This window comes from Camellia sinensis, chromosome 7 (assembly GCF_055761805.1).
Source record: "Camellia sinensis isolate YWXY chromosome 7, ASM5576180v1, whole genome shotgun sequence".
NCBI lineage: Eukaryota > Viridiplantae > Streptophyta > Magnoliopsida > Ericales > Theaceae > Camellia > Camellia sinensis.
In genome coordinates, this window is record NC_138967.1 from 124,324,222 (window position 1) to 124,340,161 (window position 15,940).

The 15,940-nt window shown below is 37.7% G+C and overlaps 1 protein-coding gene and 1 pseudogene across 8 annotated transcripts in view; one reads left to right on the forward strand and one right to left on the reverse strand.

The window, feature by feature from the left end:
• Positions 1 to 2,724: 2,724 nt before the first annotated feature.
• LOC114322103 (exocyst complex component SEC3B) overlaps positions 2,725 to 15,940 on the reverse strand; it is a 65,836-nt gene continuing 52,620 nt past the window's right edge. Inside the window, exons 2-9 of one of the 8 annotated variants that reach the window (XR_014336006.1) lie at positions 14,891 to 15,908; positions 14,329 to 14,757; positions 9,243 to 9,309; positions 5,958 to 6,004; positions 5,576 to 5,644; positions 4,553 to 4,618; positions 4,384 to 4,473; positions 2,725 to 3,068 (exon numbers count right to left, since the gene is read on the reverse strand). Coding sequence is in view for 3 of the 8 variants with exons in the window: in XM_082879296.1 (XP_082735422.1) it covers positions 2,911 to 3,060; positions 4,384 to 4,473; positions 4,553 to 4,618; positions 5,576 to 5,599 (330 nt within the window). In the remaining 5 variants the exon portion in view is untranslated. Of the gene's footprint in view, positions 3,069 to 4,383; positions 4,474 to 4,552; positions 4,619 to 5,575; positions 5,645 to 5,957; positions 6,074 to 9,242; positions 10,096 to 14,328; positions 15,909 to 15,940 lie in introns of those variants that run through there. The other 7 variants (XR_014336009.1, XR_014336008.1, XR_014336005.1 and 4 more) reach the window with 7 other exon arrangements.
• On the forward strand, positions 11,231 to 12,173 carry LOC145794904 (mitochondrial carnitine/acylcarnitine carrier-like protein pseudogene; annotated as a pseudogene).

Sequence of the window (15,940 nt, forward strand, 5' to 3'; positions counted from 1 at the left end):
TTTTGTAATTAATCTTGCAAAAGTTTGTGATTTTGTGGTTAATGTTATAAAATTTTATAACTTGGTTACAATATTTTTATTATGTTAATTTATAACGAGATTACACATTTTATAATTAATATTACATAATTTTGTAATAAAATTATATATTTTGTGATAAGTTACATAGGATACGGTGGAGGATTTCCAGAGCTATCTATTTGGTATTTTTATTTTTAAAAAAAATAAGGGGTCATTGAGATCTATCCACGTCAACCAAAGGGCAAGAAATGGTGGTTGTATTGTTATATGAAACACGTGAATTCCGTACTAATAGCATATGCAATATTAAAAAATAAAGTAAATTATGCATGAGGTTTGGACAAAAGATAGTTAATCCCATATTTTAACATAATTATTTACTTTTGTTTAGTCAAATTAAAATAATTAAAATGAATATAGATAATGGGTCAATACTAAAATAAACAAAAATAAATATACACTTTAGTAAGAAATATATGGCAATATTATTTTCTTAATTCATATAATTAATAAATTACTAATTAAAAAAGACATAATTATTATGTGAATTAAAACAATAAAGTAGATTAGTGTAATTATATTAAAAATATGATGGCCACTGCATTTTCACCTAATCTCAAGGAATGTGAATGTAATTTATCCTAAAAAGTAGTATCTAAATGTAATTTACCTTAAAAAATACTATCTCTGTTATAAATTGTTGGGATAATTACAAAAAAAATCCTCAAAGTTAGACCCTTATAACAAAATAAACCATGATTTTTTAATTTTATCAATTTAAACCCTAAACTTTTGACTTGCTTTCTATCTAAACCATTTGTCTATTCTTGTTAAGTAAAATTGATTGAAAAAATATTTTTTTAATCATTAAACTCTATGAAAAAGAGTATTTTAGACATTTTATATATACCTACATTGAGTTTAATGATTAAAATACTCGTTTTCCATCGGTTTTATTTATGAAAAATAGGTTAATGATTTAGATTGAAGGTAAATTAAAATATTAGGGTTTAAATTGATAAAATTAAAATTTAGGGTTTATTTTGTTAAAAAAACTAAAATCTACGGATTTTTTTTTTAATTGTCCCTAAATTGTTTGACCAATACCAAAAAGAACTTAAAAATAATATAATTTTTATGCAAAAAATTTAATTTGCTTTTTTCATAAACTAAAAGTACTTTATAAAATCTTTTAATTGATGAAAAACTAAAAAAATTCGACACAATAATACATATATTTTTTGGTTCTTAATTTTATGTCAGCTAAATAATTTGGAATGGTGTAAGAGTATATATATTTGACTAATCTCACTAATAGTATATGCATTAAAAACTTAATTTTGAATATATTATTATGGTGCACATGGTATTGCCTCTCTTATTTATCTTTGGATGACTTGTGTTTAATAATCTGATTCAGTACATAAAATAGAATGTATTAATTGATAATCAATTAAGTCTATTTGATAATTATAATTGATATCACTTAAAAATTGAAATACCACTTAAAATGTAGGTTAAAACTTAAGCAAATTTTAAATCATATGAAACTTACCTAATTCTGACTGAATTTTTAAATACTATTATAACCTCACTACCACCATTACCACCACCGTTGCCACCACCACCACCATCATCATCATCGTTATTGCTACCACCACCACCATTGCTACGGCTACTACCACCATGCCATCGCCACCGCCGTTGTCGTTCCCGCTGCCGCCACCATCACCTCATCACCATTGTCATGGTCATCATATGTATCACCATTATTTTACTACCACTACTATTGCTATCACCACCACCACCACCACCACCACCACTGCTATCAATACCACCACCATCACAATATAAAAATTAAAATATACAATTTGATAATAATAAATTTTAAATTTGATTAAAATTTAGGAATCTTCCATCGAAGGGTCATAGCGATGACGTGGCAAGGATGGCTAAAATAGCTGACGTAGCATGAAGTGGGACTAAAAAGAGAAGGCTACGAAAGATGATAACAAAGAATCTAGAAAGAAATCAAAAAACAATTCCTAAAATACGGGGATAAACATGAAGAGAGGCAGAAAATCAAGGAAGATCAAAATGAAAAGCCAGTCCATGAGTCAAATACAAAAGGAAACTGGAATGAGGATCAAGGAATCATCAACCATCAACCACACTTGTGAAGAGTTATTTAGGAGTGGTTCTAGATTACCTATTTTAGGAGTACATTAAACTAGCAGTACAACAAAAAAGGATTTTTACGGCGCGCAATGCATGCCGTAAAAACCCTTCTACGACGTGCAGGCGCGCGTCATATTATGACCAGTCATGGAAAGTCATTTACTTTCAATGACATGTTTCGTACGCCGTTAAAAACTATTTAACGGCAGATTTTGTACGTCGTCGTTACTTTTTCTACGACATGCTATAGTACGCCTTTAAAAACTATTTAACGACAGATTTTGTGCGTCGTCGTTACTTTTTCTATAACTACTTTTGCACGCCGTAAATTGGTTAGACAAATAACGACACTGATTGCGCGCCGTAAAATATGTAATACAACGACTTATTATGCCTGTCATAGAATATGCAATTATTTATTTTTTATTTTGTTTTAAAATTCAACAAATTCTATTTGACCAATTTGGTATAATCTAACAAATATTACAAACAAGCATTACAAAACATCAATCAACCACCAAAATATTGTTTGAAACATTAAAAAAAAAACTATATCCATAAATTATAAACATTCAACAATTGTCTATACATTCCAAACATTCGAAAACTATATCCTTAAGTTCTAAACTGCACAAAAAAATTTAAACCATCCAAAACTATGCATATCTAACTTTCTAAACATAGCGACAACTATTAAGAGATTATCTAAAACTACCGACAATAGTTCCTATAGTAGTTGCAGTTGCAGTTGCAGCTGTAGCAAATCCACTTGCTCCTATCACAGGGACGAGGGTGCCCAATGTATGTGTCACCTAAACCCGCGTCAATAGCTGGAGCAACTAATCCTATTGCATTTCTTGTCTGCAAAACTTTACATAAGTACATAAACCAACAACTCAGGACAAAAATATTTTTGAGGTATTAAGAAATGATGAAGAAATTTTAAAACAACAACAAAGCATTTCCAAAATTAATAAGATAATTCAATGGCCCCATAAAAGCAATGTCATAATGAAAATTAGCAAAAACTCAATATATCAATAGTCTCAACGTATATGCAAATAAAATCCACATAAAGTAAAACCTTTTTTTTCATACCTCAAATGAAGTTACATCTAATGAAGTTACATCTTTTGTTGCAATGTTTCTAGAGGGAAATGAGTAGGAATCTTCAAACAAACCATTAAGTTTGTACAAGAATAAATAGTTTGCTACTAAATCCAGACCATAAGAAGCTCAAGAGAAAAATTAAATTTAAAAAGAGGAAGAGGTGGAATTAATCTACTTCAATGCAACATACTTGGGACTTACATAATTATGTTAAAGGATCTCTACTTTTCCAACCCTTAAATCCTACAATTCATTGTTAAGAGTTTCATCAACAATTAATTTTAAAAAAATCAAAATCAAAACCAATTCTTAAGACCGTGTGGTATTTATAACCCATTCCTTTTCGGATAGGCATGGAAATTGTATAATTAAGATCAATCACAGAAGATATAAGTTTAGCATCAGTCCATCCACCCACACTTGGGTCCAAAAGCAGCCTTTTTACCACATCCTATTCTACTTTAGATTTATCAGCAGAAATTAGAACCATTCCTTGTCCATGAAAAGCTCGGTTTGAAGTGTCAACTCAGTAAAAGACGAGGCAGGATGAGAAAAAGTCACAGGGAACCCTGTCATTACGAGGCTTTATAGTCATTACTAGGGTACATGTCATTACTAGGGTTGGCAGGGGCCCATGTCATTACTAGGCCATGTGCTTAAAGTTAATAGGGTTTACAGTCCCATTTTTTACTGCTGATGGTCTAAACATAAAGCTTATCAATATTTCATGTCAATTGTTACACATAATTTACAGTAGCTGTAGGCCTACAATGCATCAAGTTAACATGTCATACTACTGAATATGCTGCAGAAGCCTTACAGACATAGCAGTGTCAAATGGAGATCTAAAACTTTAACCATTCAAGGCAGTTTAATGTATTGTTTGCATCACCAAAATATACCAGAAAGAGGATAGTTAATATCAGCTTATTTGACCAAAACTATTTACAAAAACATCAGGTGCAGCTTTTGCTGTGTAAACCTTATGGTAAATATTTTCCCCACTTCCCCCTGATTAGTACATAGTAAACCTTACAAGAGTGTGAACATGCATTCACAGAAGAGCTTGCTTACCTTGCACTTATCCCACAAAGAAGGCAATACCTCCTCTGAGGTTAGGTTCTTTTGCAATTTCTTATACATCGCAGTGATGGACTTGTCAACCTGAACAACACTAGTCTTGCGTTACTGAACCATCTTGATACTAAAGGCAGGAGATACAATAGGTTACACAATGACTTACCCCAGATAAACTGGATTTCACCACCTTCCGTAGATCCAATTTTGACAATCCAAGCTGGAATGGGATCTGCAATTTTTACAAAAGAAAACAAACTATGGGCACAGCATGTAATCCTAATAAATAGCAAGTGAATAAAAATCTTCAGGCAAATACTCATATCAACAATTACTGCAGTACTTATACTGAGTTTAGTGTAAAACAAGTGCTACACCCATCCAATCTCCAAAAAATTCATTACCCAAACTTAAAATGTCAAGACTTGGTAAATGCCTGGGAAAAGAAGGCATTGGCTCTGCTGATGGCATCCAAGCAATCACCAGAAATACAGGCAAAAGAACATCGCCAACAAAGAGAAGAACATCATTTTGGACGGACAGAACATCGCCAACAAAGGGAAAAGATACATGACACTTTTTTTATTTTTTTATTCAGAGGATGTATGTCTGAAGGATCAAAAAGCATAACAACGATGACATATTCAATGGACTTCAAGATCTAAGCTGCCTAAATAAATCCCCAAATGACCACAGCAGCATCAAATTTACTATTTGTTCTTCTAGAAATGTTTCTACCCAATTAAAATTGCTGCAAATTTCCAGCAATGTAAAATTTACTGTTAAGCATTTAACTAGTGGTTAAAATCTTGTAGTAACACATATATTTTTCCAAAGAGTATTATACAAATTAACAAAATTTACATACTTCTGTTACTCATATAAGTTGTGCCTAACATATTATTCTAGTGGGTCCCGCTATAGATACCAAAGTGTCATTACTATATGCTACATGTTTAAGTAAGAAAAGTTTTTTGAGTTTTGTTATTTTGTGTAGCATTTTTCTTTTCCAAAACACTTAAAACACGTTCCACTGAAATCAATGCTAATCCTAACTAAACTGCAAGAAGCTAAGCCGTGGCACAACAGGATCATGGCCGAAGAGCCAAGGAATATTCTAACCGTCTGGCAGAACATCAGTATTACTCATGGGAAGTAAGGAATTATATTCAAAAATAAGAACACTAACCTCTTCTTGGGTGATAGTGTACATCAAATCCTCAATTCTTCAAGCAAACTGGAAAAGCCGTTCAAATTGCTGCAAACAAATTCAATCAAAATGAGCAACTTCAGAAACACACATGTACTATTGTATGCTATTACAGGAAAATTTGTTAAGCTTTTAATAGAAATTAAAATTACTTGAAAAATTGGCAATGACAACAAAACCTTAATTTTTCAATCAAAACCCCCCAAATAAAAACCCAAAATTCTCAATTTAAAACTTAACTTCTCAAAACTTTTTTTTTTTTTCCAATTGAAGTCCCCAAATCACTAAACATATACATGAAATAGAACAAATGGTGATAGAAAAATCTGAACAGAGTTTGGCTAGATACAGAAAAATCTACCTTCGTTCAATCAACACCTCTTGACTGTGGTGGCTTCGAAACCCTAGCTTCATAGAGAGAGAGAGAGAGTGAGTGAGTGAAAGAGAAGTAGTAACAAAAGTAAGAAACTACCATCTTGTTAAAACCTACCACTACACCTACTCCACCCACTTCACCTACTCCACCTACTACTCCACCTACTACATACCTACCTCCTCTAATCTTCTATATATAGGACTCATTGTAAACATAATCAATATAACATACATCAATCAATAATACATCATTTTTAACATGGTATCAGAGCAAGGTAAAACAACTTTGTAATTCCGCTTCACCAGCGGGCGGCAACCTCGCCTTGGCCGCCCGCCAGACAAACCCAAATTTCCTTCATTTCTTCTTCAATGGCAGATTCTTCAACAACACTTTCAATAAACAGATCAAACTGCATAGAGGATCTAAGGCCACAGTGGTGCTTCCAATCCCAAGTCACCAACCCAAAATGGCAGACCAAGCAGCATGGTCTTCAAGGAAGCACATACAGTGATTCCTGCCCACATAATAGCAGAAGCCATATCGACACTCCATGGTCTTGACCTAAGATGGTCAGGCCCAATCACACCAACTGAAATGCAATCTGTTGACCAATATGTCCTAGCCAAGTACCCGGAGTACTCCAATGCTCTAGTTGAAGGAGGAGAGAAGACTGACCTCTACAATCTTTGTATCAAAGAAGAGCCATTCAATCTTCTAATCGATGACAAACGGAAGTCGCCCCGGTGCAGTCTCTCTGCTCATCTTTCTTCTGGTCTCGCTTGTGGCCTCGCTGGCCTCTCTGCTGGAATGGCGATTGGGATCGTCGGCGATGCTGGTGTTAGAGCTAATGCACAGCAGCCAAAACTTTTTGTTGGAATGATCCTCATTCCCATCTTTGCTGAAGCCTTGGCCCTGTATGGTCTGATTGTTGGCATCATATTGTCTTCTCGAGCTGGTCAATCCAGAGCAGACTGAGAAGATGGTTTTCTCAACCCCATTTTCCTTTTCTTCTTTTATTCCTTTTATTCTTATTTTTGTACAAACCAACCCACTGATTTTATATTTTATTTTATCACATACCCATCATGTACCCCACTCTCTCTCTCTCATCTTTCCACTTTCAAACCCACAATCCTTTTTTTTAATCAACCCACTCCCTCACTTTCTTTAAACCCCTCCTTCCCTCACATGGGCTTGTCCCCTCTCTCTCCTCCGTTTGATTTCAAAATCCATTATTTTTATTTATTTTCTCCAAATCACTTTCCTTATTTCCCCCATCTTTCATTTTGATTTCAAATATATTTTTATTATTTCTTTCTTTATTTTTCTTTCACATTATTTTTAATCGTTTTCAAATTACATTCATACCATATAGCTTTGCACACCGAACCATATTTTATTCCTCTCAGGGATAAACCCCGATCACATTTTTACACACAAAAAAAAAAAACAAAACAAAACAAAACAAAACAAAGAAAAAAAAAAAACAACAAAAAAAACAAAAACAAAACGATTTGTTTTCTTTTCTGCAGACCGACCTCACTTCCTCTACTCTGCCGCCGGTCTCTTCTTCTTGCCTCCATCCTGGGCGACCCTTGCCGGTGCTGCCTCCGTGTTTCCCACGCCACCGAGCACGTTTCCTCCCTCCTGCTCCTCCATTACAGCATATGGCGGACCTCCAAATCGGAACATCACGGTGGCCTTCCGCTTCAGCTCCTTGTTTTCCGCTTTCAGCACACATATCTCTGCTCGCGCATCCTTATACATGCGTTGGAGCAGAGCCAGTTGGGCGTTTAACTGCTGCACCTCATTTGTCCTACTCTGCAGCCGGTGCGACAAGTTTGTGACCGCAGTCATGGTTTCCACACATGACTTCAATGTATACTGATTAGCTTCAATATCCGTTTGCACTGCCATTTTTTGCTCCACCGACCGCATCGGAAAGTTCAATGGAGCAAAACCAGAGGTGTTTGGTTGAGGTTCACGGGCCACCGCACCAGTTATCTCTCTTGTTGACTCGTTGAGGTCGGGAAAGAGAGTGAGCAGACCACGGGAAGAAGAGGCCATGTTCTGGGTAGCTGAACGGGAAGAAGAGGCCATGTTTTTGGGTTGCTGAGTGTTTCAGCGAAGCAGCGATTTCCGACTGGTACTTTCAGAGAAGGATTGGTTACAGAGTGTTTACAGAGTATTTCAGAATGCAAATGTTCGGCGGTTTCAGACTGGTTTGCACAGCCTCTGCCTCAACCTTGGTTAAATAGCCAAGGCAGACACGCGCATCATGCGCCGCTCGGCGCTCGACGACAACATGGGCGCGCCTTTTGATGGCACGCCTTTTTATGGATTGGGCACGCCTTTTGATGGCACGCCTTTTGAAAAATTGGGCGCACCTTTTGAGAGTGCGACTTTTTAAGGGGTCCGACAAGACTCTGTAAACTGTCCCGACATTGATTCCGGTTAGTTTCTACAAGGGTCTAGCAAGACTCCGTAAACTGTCACAACAACTGTCACAACATTGTCTGCTACAACGGTCCGACATGACCCCATAAACTGTCTTCTACATCGGTCTGACACGACCATACAGTGTCTCCTATCCTCTTTTCTTTTATGTATTCGTCTATTTTCTTGTTTTGTTACTCTCTCCAAACTCAAGTTGGTTAGTTCCTATCCCCCTTGAGTTTGCGGGGGGCTGTTAAAACCTACCACTACACCTACTCCACCCACTTCACTTACTCCACCTACTACTCCACCTACTACATACCTACCTCCTCTAATCTTCTATATATAGGACTCATTGTAAACATAATTAATATAACATACATCAATCAATAATACATCATTTTTAACACATCTCATATTGCATTATTGCCCCACAGTGAGTAACCCAAGAAGCACGAAACTTCTGGGGGTAGCTGCAAGGCAAGCGTGCACAGAGTAAGTGGGTATCCAATAGATGGCTTTGATTGCCTGCCAAAATCTTATAAATCGTACGCTAAAGATAATAGAAATTAAAATCAATGTGAAAGTTGATTCGTTTTGGCCAGCTTCATTTACCTGTATAAAATAAAATAATAGATCTTCAAAGTTCAAACACGGTGAAGACTAAGTAATTCAATTTCATTTAGCACCCTTTGAACTTTTTTAAATAAAATATGGCAAGTTCCTATTTCTTGTATAAAAATACAGTTAATTCCCAAATTTTGGATTTTATTTAGGTTTGCCCAAGACATAAAATGTAATTGATACAGCAATAAAAAGTTCATAAGCAAAAACCATCCGCTGATCTCGTTCAGGATCAACCTCCGTCTCTACCACTTCTTCCTTTTTCTCTTTATACCGTCTGCTAAAGGAAAAAAAAATCTGAAGTATTATCCCAACTTGATCCATAAATAACAATAAATCTGCTTCAGTTAAAGAAGGGTAAGTCAAAAGAGTTGAACAAACTAAGGCACCATAACTAAGGAAAATACATTTGGTCTTGGAAATAATTAAAGTACGTAAGCAGCAAAATTCCTTGAGTTACTATGCAAAAGAGGAAAAAAAGAATAGAAAAAAAAAGGAAGAACAGAAAAGAACAATCCAAAAAGGGTAGCAAATTTTCTCCAGTATGTGTATAATGAAAGGCCGAACCCATTTAACATAACCCTGTAGGGAAGTGCACCAAGTTAAAATGGTGGGACCAATGTATGCAGTTGTGAAACCATAAACATCTTCTATTAAATTTACTGAGAACCAACCTGGAAACAATTAAAAGAAATTAGAACATTGGGACCAAGTAGTAAACTATGTAATCCAACTTCAGGCAATGAATTAATTACAGATTTGTCCCCTTCTACAAACAACCTAATCTTCAATGGGAAGAACATCATGGGGTCATACAAATGGCACTGTCAAAGGAGGTATTATTAGTTGAAAGCACACCAATGTGGAACCTGTTAAAATTTTGTATTTAATGAAAAGAGACACACTCTTAGCAAGCAATAAGAAGGCCAAAAATTGAATGTAGACATAAAAACCAAAAAGCCAAACATCACTTGATGTGTTTGACTTCTCACCAACCACCACCATAGTGATGTAAAATATCACAATATGAGCAGCTCAACTAAAGGCATCCACCATATTTCCCCTGGATAAATTATTGGAGTCAATAAACAAAAAATCAAAATAAAAATTACACAAAATTAAGCCATAAAGTGAAATTCTTTGTCATATAACACACAACTATTATAGCATCAAGACAATAGAATTAATGAAATTAAGTTCAGAATATCATAAGGAAAATGACCATTGACATTTATGGGCACAATGTAACACAAGATACAATTCTAATCTAATGTTTTATAAACATAAAGAATAACTTGATGCTTGAAAACAAAATGGAAGCACACCTTACATGGGCGCCGGAGGGGGGAGGGGGAATAAGTTTCTTTAAAGTAGTAACCTGACAATTGTAAACCAACTAAAAGCATGCCTTCCAAAATAGTAAAAGTCTCTGATTAAGTTTTGTTAAAACCTATCACCTACTTCACCCACTTCACCTACTCCACTACACCTACTCCACCCACTTCACCTACTCCACCTACTCCACCTACTACCTATTCTTCTCTTCTATATATAGGAATCATTGTAAACATAATAAGATATCAATCAATAATACATCAATATATACATAATTGATTAAAATATATATATATATATATATACATAATTGATTATCTCTCTCTTTCCCTAAACATCAATTTTTACATGGTATCAGAGCAAGGTTAAGAAGCTAGTAATTCTGCTTCACCGGCGGGCGGCAGCCTCGCCTTGGCCGCCCGCCGGACCTCTACACATGCCTTCACTCCATCTCTTCCCTCTCTTCTTGGAGAATTGCAGCCACTTGATCCTCCATTTGGTCAATGATCTGAGACCATTTAGTTGTTGATTGCTCTGTCTCTCTCCAGCGAATTGGAGGGAAGAGAAAGGTTGAGATTAGCTCTCTGGTTCGCATCTCACCCACCCACGTCTCTCTCTCTCTCTCTGTTATATATCTAAGTAAAATTCAGTCTCGACCAACCACCACTGTAGTTTGTCGCATCCGACTTCTCTCTCATCAATCTTTTATGTATATTTGTGTTTATTGTCCTTACATTTCACTTCTACAAACCTCATTTGCATCCAAGTCCTCTCTTTTCTATTCTGGGTTTCCATCACAATGACACACTGATTCAATACCTGATTGCATGGTAGAGAGAGAGAGGGAGTTCAGTTCGATCTTGTTCTTTTCCTTGCAATTTCAACCCGCGTCAAGAAAAATCGGCTACGATGGGTGACGTATCCAAGGACCTAGTTGCTGGGACTGTTGGTGGGGCAGCGCAGTTGATTGTTGGACACCCCTTTGATACGATCAAGGTCAAACTCCAAAGCCAACCCACACCACTCCCAGGTCAACCTCTGAAATACTCGGGTGCTATGGATGCTGTCAGAAAAACGATAGCATCAGAAGGCCCAAGTGGTCTGTACAAAGGTATGGGGGCACCTCTTGCCACTGTGGCAGCCTTTAATGCTCTCCTATTTACAGTTAGAGGACAAATGGAATCTTTATTGAGATCTGAACCTGGTGTGCCTCTTACCGTCAATCAGCAGATAATTGCTGGGGCTGGGGCTGGAGTTGCCGTCTGCTTTTTGGCTTGCCCCATTGAATTGATCAAGTGCAGGTTGCAAGCACAGAGTGCTCTAGCAGATTCTGGTTCAGCTGCCGTGGCAGTGAAGTATGCAGGACCAATGGACGTGGCAAGGCATGTTCTCCGATCAGAAGGCAGTATGAGAGGTCTCTTCAAGGGCTTAATTCCCACTATGGCACGAGAGGTTCCTGGAAATGCTGCAATGTTTGGCGTCTACGAAGCCCTGAAGCAGTACCTTGCAGGAGGGCAAGACACATCCAAGTTGGGAAGAGGTTCTTTGATTATAGCAGGAGGCTTGGCTGGAGCTTCCTTCTGGGTTTCTGTCTACCCAACCGATGTTGTCAAGAGCGTAATTCAAGTTGATGATTACAAAAATCCCAAGTTTTCTGGCTCGATTGATGCTTTTAGAAAGATTGTGGCCTCGGAGGGAGTGAAAGGCTTGTACAAGGTTTTTGGACCTGCCATGGCTCGAAGTGTTCCAGCAAATGCAGATTCATCTCATATTTCCACTTTCAAACCCACAATCCTTTTTTTTTAATCAACCCACTCCCTCTCTCTACTCAAGGACATCCACCACTTTGTCCACTTTCCAACCCTTTACTTCACCTTTTGCACCCCACTCACAGATTCACACACCATCACTGGTTTTTCAAACTATTATTTTATTTTTTATCTTTTCTTTTTGAACATTACACCATCGCCCCTAACATCCTCCACTCAAAAATATTCTCTCTTTTCTTTATCTATTTTTTATTCTTATTATTATTATTAAACACAACAAAACAAAAACAACACCAAACACATTCCACATCTCACAATCTTTGTTTTATTTCTGTTGGGATTAACCCCGATCACTATTTTACACCACAACCCAAAACAACCAAAAAAAAGAGGGCTTTTTTCTTTTCCCTTCTCTACTCTGCCGCCGGTCTCTTCTTTTTGCTTCCGTCCTGAGCGGCCCTTGATGGTGTTGCCTCAGTGCTTCCTCGTCCACCGAGCACATTCACTCCCCCCTGCTCCTCCACTGCAGCATATGGTGGACCTCCAAATCGGAACATAACGGTCGCCTTCCGCTTCAGCTCCTTATTTTCCGCCTTTAGCACACTTATCTCTGCTCGCGCATCCTTATACATGCGTTGGAGCAGAGCCAGTTGGGCGTTTAACTGCTGCACCTCATTTGTCCTACTCTGAAGCCGGTGCGACAAGTTTGTGACCGCCGTCATGGTCTCCACACATGACTTCAATGTATACTGATTGGCCTCAATATCCGTTTGCACTGCCATTTTTTGCTCCACAGACCGCATCGGAAAGTTCAACGGAGCAAAACCAGAGGTGTTTGGTTGCGGTTCACTGGCCCCCGCACCAGTTATCTCTCTTGTTGACTCGTTGAGGTCGGGAAAGAGAGTGAGCAGACCACGGGAAGACGAGGCCATTTTCTGGGCAACAGAGTGTTACAGAGTTTCTCTCTCAGACAACACAGAGTTTTTCAGAGGTTTTTTCACAAGTTTTTTGTCTTCTCCTCTGCCTCAGCCTCAGCCTCCGTCTTGGTTAAATAGCCAAGGCAGACATGCGCATCGCGCGCCACTTGACGCCAGACGACAACACGGGCGCGCAAGCCAATGTGGTGACGCGCCTCGCCATCATGTCCGGCACACCTTTTTATGACTTAGGCTCGCCTTTTGATGGCACGCCTTTTTATGGATTGGGCACGCCTTTTGATGGCACGCCTTTTGAAAGATTGGGCACACCTTTTGAGGGTGCGACTTTTTAGGGGTCCGACAAGACTCTGTAAACTGTCCCGACATTGATTCCGGTTAGCTTTTCCAACGGTCCGGCATGACCCCATTAAACTGTCCCGACATTGATTCCGGTTAGCTTCTCCATCGGTCCGGTGTGACCTCGTCAACTGTCCAGACTTTATCTGCTCCAACGGTCTGCCACAACCATACAGTGTCCTCTACAACGTTATGACACCACCATAAAGTGTCCTCTACAACGTTATGACACCACCATCCAGTGTTTTTACCAACGGTCTGACACGACCATAAAGTGTCTCCTATCCTCTTTTATTTTTATGTATTTTCTTGTTTTGTTACTCTCTCCAAACTCAAGTTGGTTAGTTCCTATCCCCCTTGAGTTTGCGGAGGGCTGTTAAAACCTATCATCTACTTCACCCACTTCACCTACTCCACTACACCTACTCCACCCACTTCACCTACTCCACTTCACCTACTCCACCTACTACCTATTCTTCTCTTCTATATATAGGAATCATTGTAAACATAATAAGATATCAATCAATAATACATCAATATATACATAATTGATTATCTCTCTCTTTCCCTAAACATCAATTCTTACAAGTTTCTTTGGAGCAACAACACAACAATCTAGGGTTCAAGAAAGCACATGTCCCTCTTCCCGAAATAGTCACAGCTAAACATACATAGATGATAGAACAAAAGCTGCTACCCATTACAAATCCACACTTTTTTCTTAAATGATGGCGATGCTAAGGATCTCTATTAATAAATATGTATGTCAATCCGCATCAAGGAAGTCAAATATATACTCAATGCAAGTTATTCGTCATATGTAATTCATACATTTCAAGCATATAAACCTATAATTGAATAAATATACATATAAATATATATATATATATATAGAGAGAGAGAGAGAGAGGAGCTGACCCAACATCGTCGCAGTAGAGACGATTGATGAGGACATCCCCGTGGAGATTCAAAAAGTATATGGCGTAAGCAGCCACTGGCATGGTCTCCGATCCAATGGATCCAATATTCAGAATGCTGAGGCCGATTGAAAACGGATCAACTCAGATCTAGGGTTTTGCCTTGCAGATTCGACAGCCAATGGAGACCTGTCTTCGTTCGATTTTGTGGTCTCGCAATTTAGAGCTTCGCAAAGAATACGAAGAAAATACTACTTACACTGTTTCTTTGTGAAATGAGAGAGAGAGAGAGAGAGAGAGAGAGAGAGAGAGAGAGAGAGAGAGAGAGAACTTTCAAGTCGATTTTTTTTTATCTGCTTCATGGTTTTGAATTAGATTCGAAACAATGGAACTCATATTCGAAATCCCTTATTATAAATTTGGGGAATATCTGAAAAAATCAAAATCAAATAATTTTCATATAAAATAAGGTAGGGAGAGGAAGAAGCAATCTATGAATCTACACAAATATGAGGGGGAAAAAAAACCAAAACCAAAGATGAAGATGAAGATGACTGACTTACAAGTCAGTGAAATACAATCTCAATCGTTGCTTTCAAGGACTCCTTACAAGAAGAACACCATGAAGAAGAGATGGATAACTCTGATTTCAGATACACAAGAGAGATCGATTCGGTCTTACAGAGATTGAAACCCTTCCCCCTCTACGTTCCCTTTCTAAATTAGAACCAATTAGAAGCCAAAGACTTATTCTGGGGGAAAAAAAATATAAGGCATATAAGAGAATTCATTTTACTGCTTTTTTTTTTTCCGAGAGAATTTATATTTTCTCGCTTATTTTTTTTTATCTTATTATTAACGACTTAGATTATGCATCGTAAAAAGTTTAATATTTTTAACAGTTGACTTTTTGTGCGCCGTGAAAAGTGTAATACTTTTTACGGTTGGCCTATGTGCGTCGTGTGTAATTAATGTATTAACGGCACACCATATGCACGTCGTAGAAACTTTTATTATTTACGACATGCATTGCAAGTCGTAAAAAAATCATTGTTATTATCATTCACGGCCTACACAATAGACACGTCGTGGTTGGAAAAGTATTTACGACGTGCAAAAAAAGCAAGTCGTAAAAGTGAGAAACTACGGCGTACATTTATTGTATGTCGTTGATGTGGTGCCGTAAAAAGTCAGTTTTGTTGTAGTGTAGTAGCTTTTCCAACCCCTCATTTCTCTTCTTTTTGTCGATTGCTGTATTTATTCAATTCTATGTTCTTCAAGGGTGAGGTCACCCACATCAGGACCTTGGCCAGCCCCTGTGCTTGGGCCAGTTTTGCTAGCCTTCTGTGAGGTAGTTGGTGCCTTGGAATGAGAAGGAATTTGGTTGGTTTTCCTCCTCAGAGTCTAAATCATAGGCTTTGAAAGAGGAAGCCATGAAGGAGTCATTCAAGGGATTCCTCCTTTTAGGCTTCTTGGCATAGACCTTGGGAGTCTTGTCCTTAGCTTTACCAGAGGTCTGAGCTAGCAAATGAGGCAGTGGGTAAGGGATATTAGCAGCACCAAGCTCTCCTGGAGTATCAGCTGATTAAGAAATAAAAAGAAAAAAAAAACTG